The 17,458-nt window shown below is 37.5% G+C and overlaps 3 protein-coding genes across 4 annotated transcripts; 2 read left to right on the forward strand and 1 right to left on the reverse strand.

Annotated features, from left to right (window-relative positions):
- Positions 1-144: 144 nt before the first annotated feature.
- On the reverse strand, positions 145-3,035 carry LOC136261033 (uncharacterized). Its single transcript, XM_066054997.1, has 3 exons — positions 2,882-3,035; positions 451-616; positions 145-406 (listed from the first exon to the last, which is right to left on the reverse strand). Exons 1-3 carry the CDS (start codon positions 2,955-2,957, stop codon positions 190-192), a joined length of 459 nt encoding a protein of 152 aa, XP_065911069.1. The 5' UTR covers positions 2,958-3,035; the 3' UTR covers positions 145-189.
- Positions 3,029-9,593, forward strand: LOC136261032 (protein rolling stone-like). The gene is made up of 2 exons (XM_066054996.1): positions 3,029-3,253; positions 8,588-9,593. Exons 1-2 carry the CDS (start codon positions 3,140-3,142, stop codon positions 9,416-9,418), a joined length of 945 nt encoding a protein of 314 aa, XP_065911068.1. The 5' UTR covers positions 3,029-3,139; the 3' UTR covers positions 9,419-9,593.
- Positions 9,594-11,336: 1,743 nt separating this feature from the next.
- On the forward strand, positions 11,337-16,953 carry LOC136260377 (inner centromere protein B-like). 2 transcript variants are annotated; one of them, XM_066054089.1, is made up of 9 exons: positions 11,337-11,515; positions 11,994-12,091; positions 12,302-12,479; positions 12,670-12,761; positions 12,816-12,865; positions 13,176-13,352; positions 14,639-14,742; positions 15,775-16,497; positions 16,627-16,953. In XM_066054089.1, exons 1-9 carry the CDS (start codon positions 11,399-11,401, stop codon positions 16,888-16,890), a joined length of 1,803 nt encoding a protein of 600 aa, XP_065910161.1. In that variant the 5' UTR covers positions 11,337-11,398; the 3' UTR covers positions 16,891-16,953. The 2 variants fall into 2 exon arrangements, with proteins under 2 accessions (XP_065910161.1, XP_065910162.1); XM_066054090.1 differs by having other exon boundaries at positions 14,642-14,742.
- The last annotated feature ends 505 nt before the right edge of the window (positions 16,954-17,458 follow it).

The raw sequence follows: 17,458 nt of genomic DNA on the forward strand, positions 1-17,458 counted from the left end.
ACTGAAGAATACAACTATTATTTTTTTCCTAGGCTAGATGGACTGCCCTTGCCTACCACCCACAGCACTGGCTGTCAAGTACTGGACAGCTGGAGGGTACCATCAGCTGAAGGATACATCTACAAGTTAACTAGCTAGACCAAGTTAAGTTACTGCAGGCAAAGATTATTCTTGAATTACAAACAATTGTTAATTTTCATATTCATAAATGTCATCGTTCACTTTGCTTTCATGGCTCATGTAGAATTCAGGGTTACTGTATGCAGTGGTGACCTTTATGCTATCACCATATGATGGGTTAGGTACAATAGCAACACCATCTGCACTCTCATAAATTGGGTCTGATGACCACTTCACTGCTGCTAGGTTTCCATCATATACCACCTTAGCTTGATCACCACTTGACCTATAAGTGATAACCAAATAAATAGCAACTTTATTAATTCTTACCTCATCTTTTTCCATTGGAAAGCAAAGTAGATATTGATAGAAAAAGAGATGACAAATCCGATGATGAACAAAATAAGCACCATTGACAGGCCAACAGCAATGACTGCATCGTAACAACTTCTTGCGCCAGATTGTGTACCCCCGCTTGTTTCAGCAGTCAATGCCACTAGGAGAGGACAACACACCTTAAGTGAGTTATACAACACACTACAAGTTGCCCATGCATATAGCTATTAACTATAACATTTTATTGAGAACAAGCATGTAGTTTGATATTAGACAGAAGGGATCACTAGCTTCCTTTTAGTTACAATCTCTAACAATCATATGTCAATTTCTGAATTAAGCCATGGATGTTGAAATTCAAAGTGATTATGATTTTTGGTGCTGGTCAGGGAGTAGCTAAGCAGTGTGTACATTGAGTAGTTTGATGCAGCTGACATTTTATGTGTCTTAATCTTTGAAGATTTAGCAGGATTTGCTATAAGAGGGTCAGTACATTGTGCAACTGTACAGCTTTACAAATATCATGGCCTGTATACACGTGATAATGTATGGCTGTACACAAGCTGTGTGAGATGAGTCAAATACCTTTTGATCTGTGGGGATAATGAGTAACAGTTGAGCAGCACAAGCGTTACCAAACTGGACAGCATATACATCTATACAGTCATGCATATACTATATAAAATTCTAATCCAACATCTATACCAGCTTCATAATCTTTTTTGTACACTTAACAGCCATTTTGCACTCATCATTAAATATTTATTTAAACAAAATGCTGTGACCTGATTGGTAATGCAATTGTGGTTGCAACACAAACATTGCTAATATCATCTGCATGCCTGAATGGTATAAAAGGGTTGACAGTGTATACAAGAGAATACATAGCTAATGCCAATAAAGCAGTGTTGCCAAGTACCTAAGGTACAAGTAGCAAAAAAAATAGGAATTTTCAACTAGAGTAGGGACCATAAAAGATAACAAAAAGTACTGAAAAAAGTTGGAGTAGTGCATGATGTTAAATGCAATAAGAAATGTTATATCCCTACTGTGCATTTCCATTATGGTATTGTTTACTGTGATTTAATATCGTGCACTACTCCAACTTGTTTCAGTACTTTTTATTGATATGCTATAGTCCCTATTCTAGTTGAAAATTCCAATTTTTTTTTGTGTACTTGTCTGTTAATCTTTTTGTAAAAAAAAATTATTGTGACTGGTGAACCCACGCATACCGCATCAAAGGAAAGAATGGCGCCACACGCCACAACTATCAATTATTGTCTGAAAAGTGAAGTATCCATTACACTTCATTGTTAACAAATCCATTATACAGCATTGTGAAACAAGAACTGTTCGAAAAGCACCTCTGCAATCAAAGTAGCCACTATGAAAAATACAGACGATTTCCATTACGAAAGGAAGTCATCATGCACTACCGCCAAATTAACACCTTTTGCTGTTAGCAAAGATGAATGGAACACAAAGGAGGACACTGGTAAGTCCATGAAGAATACATTGTAAGTACTGCGGTATGCCAAAAGGTACATGTCCGGCTGAAGTGACATCAAACAGTGAAAAAATCAAGCCCGTAGCCTTGGCCATTATCAAGTTATGCTTGTCTTAAGGCATCAGTCAGTCAGTCAGCCACTAGAAAATTCAGTTTAATAAAAAAATTCATAGCAAGCAACTTGTTGAAAGCATTTCCGTCGATCTGAAGGCTTGTTTGGGCTTAGTTTTACCTATAAACAATACTGGCATTGTTGTCAGGGAAAATTGAGGCTGATTTTTGGGTGATGTTTTTTCATGGACCACGCCCAAACCTTAGTGGTCTCTACTATCATACTGTAAAACTAATAGTTGTCCACTAGCTACCTCAGTACGTGCCACTGATTTCGCTGCCTGAAATGGTATATAGGAGGGGCAGTCCATCTAGACTGCTTGTTTTTTTTGTTTGCTTTGTTTTTACTGTGAAAACTTCACAAACAGAAGAATATACACAGATATAATATAATAAATAATGTTAGCTATTGATTGCAAAATAATAGTTACGTAGCAGAGATTTGAATATGTCAGTGTTTTCCGCTTCAAAGATGTAGCGAGGTAGTACGTCCAATGAAACTGAACAATACAGAGTATCTCTTTCAGGATATAACTAGCCTTTGTGACTTTTCAACTGTAGTAGTATGCCACTTAAGTTTGTTTTTTTTTTGTTCCACAACTGATTTGCACTGGCGGTTGCCACACTCACACTACTGTGTACGAGATCGTGGTATCGTGCATCATTATCATCAATCGTTTCCTTGCACAACCTTACAACCGAAGGAAAGATTCTTTTATCCCTCAATGCTGAATGATCAATACGCTAACTACGCCCTCCGGCCTCGTCTCAGTGACGCACAAACAGACCCAAATACATACGTACCTTGTGCTGAGAAAATATGTATAAGTGCGAATATCATCAGAAGATTACTATTCAAGTTTCTGTTTGTGTATCCCATTCCGAAGTACTCCTGCCAGGTTGCCTCCTTCTTCACAAGGTCACGTGCTCGAAGAAAAATCAACAGGAAATGAAGAAACCGGAAATGGGTAATCACGCCGGGTTCAGTGAGGCGTTTCTTTGACCTTGGATCGAGCCTTGGATGGCCTGGAAGACGAGTGACTGTACTTGCTGAATGCCAGAATGAGCCGCGATACACACAACTCAACACTTTATTACCTGCTTAAACAGCAAATCAGTCTTCACCGATTCAGCTTAAGATATAACGACGCTACAGTGTTTGCAACCCCTAGAAAAGTACGTGAGTTCCGTGTACAGTATGAATTTGTATTAAACCAACTCTGTACTATGACATTGAAAATTGGGAGGTAGGATCCTTTAGCAGCTGGCTTAAGCGCGGAAACTAGGCTTGAGCGGTTTTGCAGTGCATCATGGTAGATCATGGCCGGCCAGTAGAGGATTTTTTGTTTAGTTTTGTTTAGCTCCCCTCCCCCCTTCTGAAAATAAAGCTAAAGGCAACACAGCCACTGGACACAGATTTTTCTTTACTGGGGGAGTAATGTATCCAGGCAGCACAGAGTTGTGAATTCTCCACATCAGTGGCAAATCACTAACAATAAATGATGTACAAAAGTAACAGTAGTAGAACTATGTATATTATATTGCATTGTATAAGGAACTGTAAGTTGCCATACTTTTTACATCACCACTCATAATATCGCTGTAGCCAGTGTCTAGTGATGTCATTCACTCTTGGCTCTATATCAATGCCTCGTGTGCTACACGTACAGTAGGCCTGTGAATCGGTTATGCAATAGTCGGTTAATCAATCGGATATTGTTGAGGGTGATTGATAATCGGGCTATGTATACAACAACCAATTATACAATTGGATCACATGACCACAGAATTGTTTACAATTTTGGTCATGAAGAATGCACTAAAGTGAGCAAGGAGGCTGTTTATTGTTTGTTTGTTAGGAATTACACATCACAAAGCCACTCTTTCCCCTTACTTCTTATGTCAAACAGCACATTTGATTAAGAAAACACTGTTAATGTACAAAATGACAATGAAAATGTAAAAATAAGCATTAAGCCAATTAATCGGTTAATCAATCGGTTATAGGGAGCCAATAATCGGTTATGTACATTTGGTCCAGATCACAGCTCTACTACACAGTGGTAACTGTAATCTGAAAATTGCTGCTCTGCATGTCATAGCTAAATCAGTTCTTTTAAATGTCAAAAATTAACTGAAGTTGCATAAGTCACCGGCACTCTTAAAATATGGGATGATTTCTGATGCTTACTGAGAAGCTAGTTTGAGTTGTGTTACCAGCTGGCCAAGTTGTGTTACTGTTTTAAGACTAAGGTATATAAAGAGGAAATTTGATATACCCAATCATAAGACTCAGGCTTAAGTTTGTGGCCAACAATGATATATTTAACCAAAAGAAGAAAAAAATTGCTGATACATGACTCACCATCTATATTCTTGATGGCCTTGAGAAGTATTGTAGAGGCTACATGATGCAGCACTGTTTGGTTACTATTATTCACTCCTGCAGACACTCAATTGATTGTTAAGGCTTACAACCTACACTTGTAACACCATGCAGTCATTTTACAAGCAACCAAATATTAACAACAAGCAATCTACTTTCTCCAATGGTCACTTCAGAGGCTATTTGCACCTTTATATATACATGTATTATGGTGTGTATATGTGCAAGCTCCTTGTGGTACTACAATTGCACAGTACAGCTGAATTTTATGCCAGGACTGGGAGAGTGAATGTCTCTGGTGTACTATGATTTCAACATATAACAATTAGTACAATGAAACAGTAACTCATTAGAAATACTACATGTGTGTATAGTGTAGCTACATCTGCAAATCAACAACTAATCCTCTCATACAAATTTAATGCCTGCAAATAGCTAGCTACAGTGCAGTGTGTATGTTGCATGTATCCAAGTATATAATACAGGCAAAGTACAATGAAAAGGACATTTTTGTGTGTCCCACTTGGTTGATATATATATAGTAGAATATTTCTCTACTGAACAATCTTCTGCTGATCTTGTTTTCTTATGAGAATTATGTAGAAAGAACCTCAAGGCCGCTCTTCATTTTTGTATGGCCAAGTCTTGAAGGGATTCACTATTTCTTCCTAGGAGGCCAGCTATACTGTTTTGCAGTTGTTAAATTTGGAGAGACATTTATAGTGCCTTCAGAAACCCATTACACACATTTCAAACCAGCACAAGTAAGACACTCAGAACAAATTGTGGAAGTCATAATATAGACTCTGTACAGCCTTTATTTCTCATATACTGGCTGGTTACCTACTCTAGTATAGTAGTCTTGTACTTTAATAAAACAGTGCAGTGCACTTTAGAGTAAATAGTCAGTATAGGCAACTAAAATAGCCCATCCTTTTATATACTTAGACTTAAACCATACTGTGGCATTTATACTGTGATGTTGTGAACTATTGCTACTGCTAGAGACTATTTATGAATAATTTTCTTGGGGTAAGATTTCCAGAAGCCAGGTAAGCAAAGATTGATATACCCTAATAGAGCAATCACCCTAATATAATAGTCAGTTATTTATTAACATGATTTTGATGGACTGCTGAAAATGCTCTCAAATTCAACTTCAGATGATGAAATTTTCCTAGAGGAGCATGCCCCAAGACTCCCTTATATTACATGTTTTGCATGCTAGTGTGCTTACACTAATGTGTAGTGTATGCTTTCCATTCTACATAATTTCAACTATAAAACTATGTAGCTAGGCCCAAGTCTGGAGTGGAAACCAGTCGTCGAATTCCTGGAGTCATCCATGCTTTCTTTCAACTTGAAATGACTTGCAATATACTTATTCAATGAAACTCAGTCGAAATTAATATCAACCTTCATCTCAGAAGGCTAAATGTTTTTTCTTTATTAGGGGGCCTAGATAAAGCATGCCAAGTGTGCTTTGTATGCTGTACTAATTGTATCAACCAGTCACCACTTTTCTTAGCACGACAAGCCAATATTACAGACAAATAATTCTTGTCTCTATACTGGTAAGTTGCTCACCTAATAAGATGTGAATCAGTGCTGATAAACTTGGACAATTTTTTTTACACTCTCCAGGGGTGTAGGGAGGAGGAGTGGTTTCCAAGGGTTTTAGAAACCCTCCTATTGAATTTTAGGTTCCTCAGGTTTCAGCAAGAACAGCTTGACTGCACGAAAATCAATGAGTAACAGCATGCAGTATAGTACAACAATTTATAGTAATGTGAAGCTATCTTTCAGGGAATGATGTACAGATGGGTCATAAACCCTCATTCATATCAATATCCATGTATTTACAGATTTGTTTTGTTGTTGTATTTCTAGACCAGGATTATAGTCACATAGCTGTGTCCCAGGAAGTTATACAAAATATGAACTATCACAATATTGCTTCATCCATAATCTGTTGCATTTTGTACATCAAGATCTCATTGGCTGGGTGCTACACCCCTAAAAACCCACTGCTGGTAACTTATTGTTGCTGTTGTAAACCACCTTGAAAAATCCTCCCTGCATCCGGTAACTATTGAGCCAGGTAACTGTTTTCACCTTAAATGTGGCTCATGAAAATCTTAGATGTTAATTTTGTGTTTTAATTATCAATCTCTCATTTCACTGTTAACATAATACTACAACAAACCTTTTATTGATACGGAAATTAAAGTGTATTTTGTAGTTCACCATAATTTCCATAAAGTTGGCAAGTCAAACTCTTAAAAACTTTGAACAACATTACCTGGACACAATTGATACTACACTATAAAGTTTAAAAGAAATATGGCAAGTAGAAATGAGATACCTTACTAACCACAAGATCAATGCTAAGCACTCTTAGAGTCTTTGTTTATAGATTACCTGCCTTTCCTCTTACTATCTGAGTGTGACACTACGTTGATTCACAGAAATGGGCATGTAAAAACAACTTGGCTGTTCAAAAATGTATATCTACGAAATTAACTAGCAACCGAAAGAGCTGTTATCCAGGAATAAATGATGCGACTAACAAGCATTTTATGCTGGACCTTTTGTCATTGATTCATGTTGCATTTTTCTGTTAGACTGTTATAGTGATTTGATTTTTGAAAAGTTGGCCAAATTAAGAGATAAAGGATTTAATTTGGAATGCAGCAAGACGTAATGTAAAACATTTGACAAAGGGTCCAATGTAAAGTCTTTGTTGGTTGTGTTACTTATGTTCTTGACATTCCAGCTAGATATTAGTTGACAGTTACTGTTACTTTCATAGAAGTACCTTTTACATCATATATATGGTACAGGCAGTGAAGGTATATCATTCAGGAGAATACAAGCATAATAGAGTTGTACAGGTTATCAGATCAGTAATCAGTATAGAAGCTGATAAGTAGCTGTTTTTACCATAATTGGAAATCAGTTGTAATGGGCTGTGGCCAGCAGATTATTAGTCTATTCAGCTTCAGCAGCTGCAGTACCACTGGAGGGCTGGTGTCAAAGGCTCTAGCACGTTTTGTTTATGTTTTGTACTAACCACAATAACAAACAATGATGGTTGGAACCCTAGCCCACTTGTCTGACGAGCAACTGAGTTGAGGTAAGTGCACAACCTCACAGCATTGGCTTTATTAGTTGTTACTTTTAGTGGAGTATGCACGAGTGTAACGTGTTGGCTATCGGTAAAATATATTGGATATCGATTTTGCCTAAAAGTGGAATCAGTACAACACTAATAGCAAATGTAAAGGGTTTTACCTCAATGCAATTCTCACATGTGCATGTACAGTCATGGTTCTCTATCTACATTGTATCCTGTAATAAAATACACCCATATTTATGCTCCAAAAGAAGTGAAGGTAGACAATGAAATACTCTAATTGAACAGTCATTTTACATTCAGGTGTTTGGATAACAAAGCTCACTTGAATAGGTCTGCAATGAATGGGTTTGCTAGTCTGAGCAGACTTGAAAGTTTGAGCACAGAGTTGGTTGAATTGTTGAGCACAAAACTCAGCCTAGGCTTAAACCTGGGAGCCCAAGTGCGAGGTTAAGATACTATTGACTGATAGTGCTACTTTAAGGTCTAAAAATTTTGAAGAGACAAAGATTCACTTTTCATGGTTTTATCAAATCCACAAAATATCAAAGTTACAAACTCAATGTACTGCATTTTTTATGCATACACCCTCAAAATATTTTAACAAACCTAAAACCAAAGAATCCCTCAAAAGTTTCTGCCTATAACAATAGATCATTCACTCTATTATAGTAGACAATTATGAGAGTATACCGTAGGCTCTGGTTATTACTTATTAAGTACTATTGAAATAACTACCATATGATACGAAATTTTGGGAGAAATTATTTTGGCAATGTCACTCTAGATAGAACTTGGCAGATTATAATTTGGTGAATGCTTGTATCATTTAGCTCACTAAAAATTAGACAAGAACGTTTTAGCAAATATCATGTTCACCGAATTTGCCTCCCACCAAATTTTGTATTGTATGGTATCTGCATGCTGTAATAAATCATCATCATTCTGTTTCTCAGTTTAGTTGGCATGTGTTGTCTGTCACTTATAGTGGATAAGATGGTGGATTTTTGTGTCCTGTCGGATTCTGGCAACAGCCTATGCAGTTGTTTGGTTAATAGCATATGTTATCAACAGATCAATTAGTAAAGAAAGAGGTGGCAAAACTTTCATTTTCTTGTCTGTGTGGGCATACATCACATTTGTCATTACTCATATTCTGATCACAACAATTACCTGCAAGTATTACATTGGAGTGTGGTGGAGTAGTAGGAATAATGACTCATCAACTAACACATCTACTATAATGGATTACATGGTAAAGATCTTGTGGGTACTCTATACCATCACAATTACTACTAGTTTCATGGTCACAGTTGGGTACTATACTACAGTTGACCCTGACTTTGATGACTTTGATGTGTACTCTCTGCACATACATGGGATCAATTTGATCATCGTGATCATTGACCTTGTGATGGCTAGGATCCCCGTTATGTTATTACACTTTTATGCTCCAATGGTGTACTCATTAGTTTACATTGTGTTTACTGGTGTGTACGCAGCAAGTGGTGGCACTGATCACAAAGAAAGAGACTATATCTATGCTGCATTAGATTATCGAAATGAATTGGGCAGTTCCATTGGGTGGGCTATCTTATTGGTTTTACTCACATTTATAGTTCACTGTATATTCACTCTGATACTATTAGTAAGGGATTACGTAGCATTGAGGTATAACTGTTGTTGGTATAAGTGTGCAGTGTGGCAGGTAAGAGAAGATGAAGTAGAAATGGGGTCCACAGGTAATCCTTCAGTATCGGCTTTCATCAATTCCTCAGCCTTATCCCCACACAGTGGAAGTGAAGTGACATCATTGTAGTTAGGCTACACTGCACACATGATTATACTCAGTGTAATGTAATGTATTTGTATATATGCTTCTTCATATGTCACTACTGTATATACATATTATCCCACTATAGACTTGTACATATCCCTGCATTTAATTGTATTATTCTGTCATTGATTCATATTCACTTACATGTCATCATTGTATTTACACAAGTATAAACTGATGGAGAGTGTTAGCTAGGAAAGGCTAGAAGCTTTGAAGTTTCCATCATTGAAATATCAAAGATGCAGAGGTGGCATGATAACCCCATATATAATTTAATGCACAACAAGCATGATGTAGATTTTTATAACTTCTTTACCCTTTCAACTAACCCTTAGAGGTCACGATTTAAAACTATTTAAATTACGGTCAAGATGAGATATTAGGAAGAATTCATTTAATATATCAATAATTTCCTGGGGGGGGGGGGAGGTCAATGCAGTTACAACAAATGATTTCAAGAACAATTTTGATAGGCTAAATTCTCGTATTATGCATTATAAGTAATAACTATACTTGTAAGGTAAGGTGCAGGCTGTATATATGCCTTTTAAATAATAATACAGGGGCATGTTTAAATTTCAGAAACCCCTCTGAAATTTTAACTTGAGGGCTTGCAGCAGGAACACCATGCACGCAGAATAGTACAGCTACGTACAGTATAATAGGAAGCTTACATTTATTTTGGCTCAAACACGGATTAAGAGAGAGCATTTTTAAAATCCTATACATAAAGATTGAGATACTCTAATAGAGCAGTCAGATTTACTAGAACATTCATAACGCAATTTCAAAATTAGCATTAATGAATAATATAATTTATAATGAATGAAATGTAATACTGTCAGCTAAATCTTGAGGTTTAATTTGGATCGCTACAACGTCTGGCCAGCCATATAAAGACATAATTATATTGAAAATAGTTTATACCATCCATGAAATCATAAAATTATAGACTAGCTAGGTATAGGAGTCACTTTGTTTCCTAGATTTTGGTAATCATATAATATTAATATTATAGGCTGCTCCCATGGTCTAATGAGAACTGTCATCATGTTGCTATAGTTGACATCCTTCATAATGCAGACAGCACTACTCAACTTGTTATCATTTCCCCTCTGCTTTGTGCAGGGTGGCCACTGCATGCTGGCTGCAAACACCTCAACACTCATGCACACATTATGTGTGAGACACATTTGTTATCTCATTCATGCATGCATGGTCTTAGCTATAATTGTAATTTACATGGTGCACTTGCAATTCATATAGCAAAATCCTCTCGTGTGACCAAGTATAGTGCTCTAATAGCTAGACACAGAGAGAAGCAACAAGTTACTGATAAATGTGACAGGATTTGCAAAAAAGTACGGCCTTTTCCACACATTCTACATGCCAGCACTAGTGAAACAACACCATATTCCTTAGCTATACTGATTAACTAGCTCTTGGTTCACAAGATCAGAACAAGTGCAACCAGATACTGTACCTGCACTTATAGAAAATTTCAGGCAATTAGCTTTAAATTAAGCAATGTATGAAGCTTCAAAGTTCAAAAAGGGTCAAATCGCAAATCTGGTCAGGAAAAAAAACTAACACAGTACGTCTGAAAAAATTACATTTTTTTCCTGTGCAGATTATGTCATGCACTAAACTTAGCTAGCTCAGATAACCGAATCTCATTCACTCAGTCACAGGTGTCTTGGTATGGTAGAATGTTTATGGAGTCAGTATCTCAGTGAGGACAAAGCGGACTCTCAGTCTGGCCTTCAGCATATAGCTCATTTACTGGATAATTTCCCATCTGATATAGTGTTGGATTGCTAGTGTGATTCTAGTAGGTGTATCTTTTAATGATCACATGATGCAGAGTAACTGGAGTTTTTCTGTATCCGGATATATCCGGTAGGTTGATGCGCGTTAAATTGGATATGTCGTTATTATTTCCCCTGGCAACAAGCGGAGAAGATGTACGACTACTCGAACGACTCCCCAGTGTTGTCTGTGATCGCCAGGGGTAGAGGACTATTAGAAGGTGGAGTGGAACTAGACTGTATCGATACCGGAACTGCTTTCTCCATTTCGGTAAGTGAAAATAGCCGCCACTGTCCTTTGTATGGTTTTGGTCTTGGTGTTGGCACGTTATTTAGTGTTGAGAGCCCCACCCTATTGCTAGTTGATCGCTAAGAATCCCTTTGTTGACAGGGCAGGTACTAACCCGCTGTTTCAAAATTTTTCTTTATTGTTTAGCAAAATACTTAATCACTAGTCTAGCCCTTGAGCACAAAAATTTTAATCGACAAAATGTAACTGTTGATATCCTAACCCTGTTTTAGTGTTCACATGTGACTGAGTTGGTTTTCAATCAAATTTAGTTTTTAGCTGCATGTATACCATTCATGGAGCAGCAAGTACAAGAGCTCTGTTTGCTTAAATAATATCATGTACAGTCATCTCTTAAGATGTTACATGCAGAATTTTAAATTTGTGAAATTGTCATCTTGTGAGAAAATCATTTAGCCCACATGCTTATATCATGTATGTTGTATACTATTTTGTACAGGGTAAGCCATTTCTAGAGTCAACACCAACCGGTAGTGGGAGATCATGTAAACCACTACGGACTCGGAAGTTGGCACTACCTAAAACATATGTTACGAGGTGAGTGAATTAGGTGTACACTAGAACCTGTTAATGTGGACACTTGAGGAATATTATCTACAAAATCCCAAACACTTAGTTGAGGTCCTAAAGTATCTCTTAGTATGGAAAATCAAGACACTTTGTAAGTATGTATTTAGTTGTTGAGTATGAGATTCACCATAAAAAAGACACTATCGGTTTAGTGTAGTACATGTTAACTGCTTATAGGAGGGGAGCTATGGTGCTATTCACGGCACCTGAGGACATGGTGGTTGGACAGGCTTGTAAAATATCAGAGAGAGAAGCCACACCCAAGCAACATTATCAGATGCCAGAAGAGGTGTTAGCAAGATTGAGCACCACCAAAACGTTGAAGCAAGATGTACTTGACTACGATGTTACTAAGGTTGTTGCTATGGTGAATATGTACTGAACATTACTTGTGTTATTTGCTCTGTGATGAGTATGTGTAGTGTTTATACATGCAGGTATGTGTGTGGTGTAGTGCAAGGTAGTGTGCTACATTAATGTGTGCATCAGCCATAATTTTGTTTAGTGTTTTATTGTAATTTATTGAATACGGTATACCCCATCAGCAATACCATGATGAAGCCAGTGATATGGAACTGATAACTCAACCTGGTCACTTCACTAATGTCTACCTGGATAGCCTACAAAGATCCACTCGGTATGTATGGACACCTGTCATTGTCTGTTTGTAGTAGTTGTGCCTGTCCTTTAGGCGATCAAAGATGGAGATGCAGGACTGTGAAATTGAAGATATTGAAGTTGGTGAGTGTTCATGTGTACAGTACATTAGGAGGCATATTGGTGGGCTTTACCATTTCCTCCCATATACGGTAGGGTGAGAACAGTGCATGATTTGCAAAAACTTTGATCATTATTTGCAGACTCTATACTCTGTGTAATGTACATGCATGTATTACATTGCATCACATAAAATTCTGTAAGGGATGCGTGTTTGCATGTTGAAAGAAATTACAAAATCTTTAAGCAGTTTTAGAGTACTTCTTATGTTTGTCATATCCTATAGTTGTCCTATAGTGTCCACATTAGCAGGTTTTTATTTAACACACTGTAGCAGTGGACATGACAAGAGACGTAGTAATGGTGGATGAAGATAAACTACCTACTGATGGTAGAGACTCTGGAATTGGCCAGTCAGCAGCTAGCAGCAGTATTCCTTCTGTTGTGGTTGACTCTTCCAGTGAGGCCACCAGTCGTGTGCAGTCTGGTCTGTCTAAACTACACAATGAAGGTAGCTTATGTTGTTGTATAAGGTGTTTATATGTTAGTGACTAGTGTAGTTTTGGTGACAAATTTCTTTAAATCGTTACAAATATTTGGCCAAACACAATCATATTGTTTGGTACATTTTATCAACAAAAAACATTTTAGAATGATGGACCAAATTTGGATGATTATTTCCATCACTATAGCTGTTGACTGGTGTTGTTGTCAAATGTGTTTACAATCAATATCACCTGGTGATAATATGAAGCTGGTGTGTTATTGATGGAGGTCAAAGAAGTGTTAATTTGTTGTCCTTTTAATGTTAGTAGAACTTGTCAATTGTTGATCTTGTTGATGTTGTCTCTTTGAGGAGTGTGAGTAATCTCAAACATCATCACTAGGAGTAATTGTTACACCTATATAGTCCAGAAGAGCCATCACAGCTTTGAAACATTTTGGAACTTGTAGACACTTGAGGACACCCAGAACCCTACCTTCACATACATCACTTCCCTCCTTAATCAAAAAAGTTTTTTTTGTAAATTTGATTGGATACATGCAGCCGAAGACGTAACCTCTGTGTTAGCCATACAGTGTGTAATATAGTGAGCCTACCTGCAGCTCTACTGGAAGCGAAATAATTCTCCAGAATCCATTTTAGTTCAACAAAATTACTATTGTTTCTCAATGAATAATTGATTAGGTTAACAACTGTATCTCACCTTTTAAGGATTGCCCACTGTTTATAAAGATTGTACAGAGCATCTAAATGTATTTACTTAAGGAATGTTCAATGAAGGCTGATGTCACAGAAAAAATATTTCAAGAAGGCAATTGTTGACCATTTGAGAAATAAATATTTTTGTGGGTGTAGGGGGCTAGCCCACAAATATTTAACTATCAGATTTTATAATATCATCACCTGTACTTTACATGTGGTTAAATCAAGAGTTCATAAGTATGAACTCTTTGGTTAAATGTTCTATATGCTTGATGTGCTCTTGCTACTTTCTGACCACAATAGATCCAAAACATAGCTTCGTGTATGTGACCTCATTAATAGGACCACCTCATTATAGTGACCATATCAAGTAGGTCCCAAACATAGATAAGGTTTACTTCAAGACATTTTTAAATTAAGATCACAGTGACCCGGGCGTCGGTACCATTCCTATATCGGTAGAGACCATGAACTCTTTACAAGCCACTACAGAATAATACAAAGTAAAGGCTAAATTTCTCTTTAGGACCAGTGTTGAAACCTCCAGGGATGTCCCAATATGTGCAGTGTTATGTGGTATTTATTCACAGCAGACAGCAGTGTGGCCACTCCTGCTACTGCTACTAATGATATTATGAACTTGTTGAAGACACAAATCACAAACACTGCAGCCAGCAGGGATAAAACATCAAAGGTTATTACAATAGCTTTGTGTGTTACATATGATCAACAGTATGTACTGTAATAATTTAAGTAGCAATATAGTGTGTGCACACTCATGCACACAAACTGCATGCATGTACATTGTCCGTCTTCATGTGTGGTATGTTTCAATGTCTTTGAATTCTTTAGTCAGTAATGTGGGATATAGTGATACATTTCTTAGGTTGCTGTTTCATCCTTTGATGATATAAATTGAAAAGTTTCTGTGGTTGGTCTTGTCTATATGTGCTAATCACTCAGTGCACAGATCTCTTTTAAACACATTAGAATTGTGCTACCATGCACTGTCCTTTTGAGTGGTGCTACATAGCCTGTGTAGCAAGAGCTAGCGACCACACACTATTACTTTAGCTGGTTAGGTATGCTAGTGTAGCAAGCTCAAGTACTCTAGAAATGCAGAGAGTTTTGGAGAGATATGATGTAAGTTCTGATCATTAGTTCTGTGTGCTGTAGACTCAACAGTTGTGTGGAATAGCTAGCTAATTTGTGTAAAGTAATGCCCAAGAAAATTAGCTGCAGAGAATACTGACGTATGTACCGTATTTATCCATTTATCCGTGTTAAAAACCGCCGGTCCTAAATGAAGGTCAGGGGGCGCGCTACCTCAACAAGGTCAGGGAGCATGCGCTACCTTAACAAGGCAGGGGGCACACTACCTCAACAAGGTTTTGTAGATTACAATAGCTTAATTTGTAGAACATGGCTTACTACAACTAATGAAACTTGTGACTTGTCTTAACTGATGTCAACAGCAGCTGCTACAAGGACAAACAAGATGTTTCAGCTGGTTCACGAGCAGACTCCCAGAATACGATACACTATTACAAAATGGGACATAGACAAGTGTCTTGTGTCCTTATAATATAAGTGAGGTGTCCTGATATCAGAAGTGTGTACTAATACAAAAGGGACCATGGGTAAGCTATGAACTAGCCAAGTGATGACAATCTTAATGTTATACACTTATCCAAGTCACTAACCTCATTTGTGTGTGTACTTGCAGACAAAGAAATCAAAGCCTACATTAACCAAACCACCTACTAGCAAGTCTCCTAGTAAGAAGCCAGACATCAGTGACTCTAGGAAGAAGACTCCAAAGAAAACCACTAAAAAGGCACCAACACAGAAGCGCAAGTCCTCAACAACAGACAAGAACAAAGGTACTGTTCTACAAGCAGTTGAACTTTCTGACGAAGTCACTAAATCAATGAATAATGATACAAAGACTGACCAGTACAGTGAGCCTGTCAGCTTCTTACAGCAACAAGACAAGGTTTCAACAAGTCCTCATAAAATGAGAGAAGCATCGGCAAATGCTGACCGTAGGCGTGCGATGGTGGAACAAAAACGACTGGAAAAGAAACGGCTTGAAGAGGAACGACTACTCAAAGAGAAAGAAAACCAGCTACTTCAAGAACAAATAGAAAGACAAAAACTAGAACTAAAGCAGCAGCAAGAGTTGATGGAAGGACTGAACAATGACAGTCACCAGGATGGACAGCAGTTTAAATACGTCACACCTGGGCAAGTAGCTCAGTTGGGCGAGCTGGAGAGATTACAAGTGAGACAGGGAGGACTTGAACTGTCAGCAGACGATGAAGCATTAGTTAACAAAGAGACTAAATCACAAGATGAACTACAAGAGATGATTAGGAGAGCAAAAGAACTAGAAGCTACATACGCAATTGAACAGGAAGAAAAGGAGAGAAGGATGAGAATAAAAGAGGTAACCCCCAATATGTACTTTTGATAGATAATTATTGTACTAAATTTGAAACTAAACCTTCAAACTATGCTTTTCAGTATTTGCAACACACCTTGTTCATGTCATTACAACAAATGATTTTGTTTTCAGGAGGAAGAGAGAAAGAGACGTGAAAAGGAATTGATAGCTGAAGAAGCAAGGAGACGTGAAATGGAGAACGACTTACGAAGACACCTCGAGGAGGAACAGAAGAAAAGAGAAGAACACAACAGAAGGATGAACATGGACTTGCTAAGCTTCAGAATAGGACAAGGCATCTCACGGCCTTGGACATACAGTTATTTTCAATACGTACCAGTTAAGGACACTAGTAAAAAGAGCACAAAGAAAAAAGTTCGCACTAAAAGAAAATAGAAGACTCTATTTTGTGTATATTTTTAAAGAGCACTATTTTTATTAAGACACAATAAAAATATACCCACCTCTGCAACAAATAGTGTACATAAAGAGTGTTGGTACAAGTGTGGAGGGTTGTACATTGATATAGTGAGACCTGCCACTTGCTAATGGTAGATCCAGGGAGTTGGTAAAAGGGGAGTGTACCCCCCTCCCCCAAGAAGCTAAAGGTATTTTATGTGTTTCAGGACTGAAACTTGTGATGTAGTGGTATGTAATAAAAATTATCCTTTCTAAGTGGACTGCATTTATGGGCCTAATCATACACAAGGGACCAAGTGCATTTAATTTGCAAGCCAAGTCTTAATGATACCACATACAGTGACTGTTCTATTAGATTATTTTGACAGACTACTCCATTAGAGTCTTGTTCTTTTGTAAGAAATTTTTGTTTTGTATTCTTTTGGCGGGGAACACACCTCCCTCTGGATCCACCACTGACAAAAGTAACTACAACTTCATTATATAATAAGGCTAGCACTGTTACATCAAAGGGTACTGATTGCAGTGGGGGGGGGGGGGGGGC

The sequence above is a fragment of the Dysidea avara genome, chromosome 7 (assembly GCF_963678975.1).
Source record: "Dysidea avara chromosome 7, odDysAvar1.4, whole genome shotgun sequence".
Lineage (NCBI taxonomy): Eukaryota > Metazoa > Porifera > Demospongiae > Dictyoceratida > Dysideidae > Dysidea > Dysidea avara.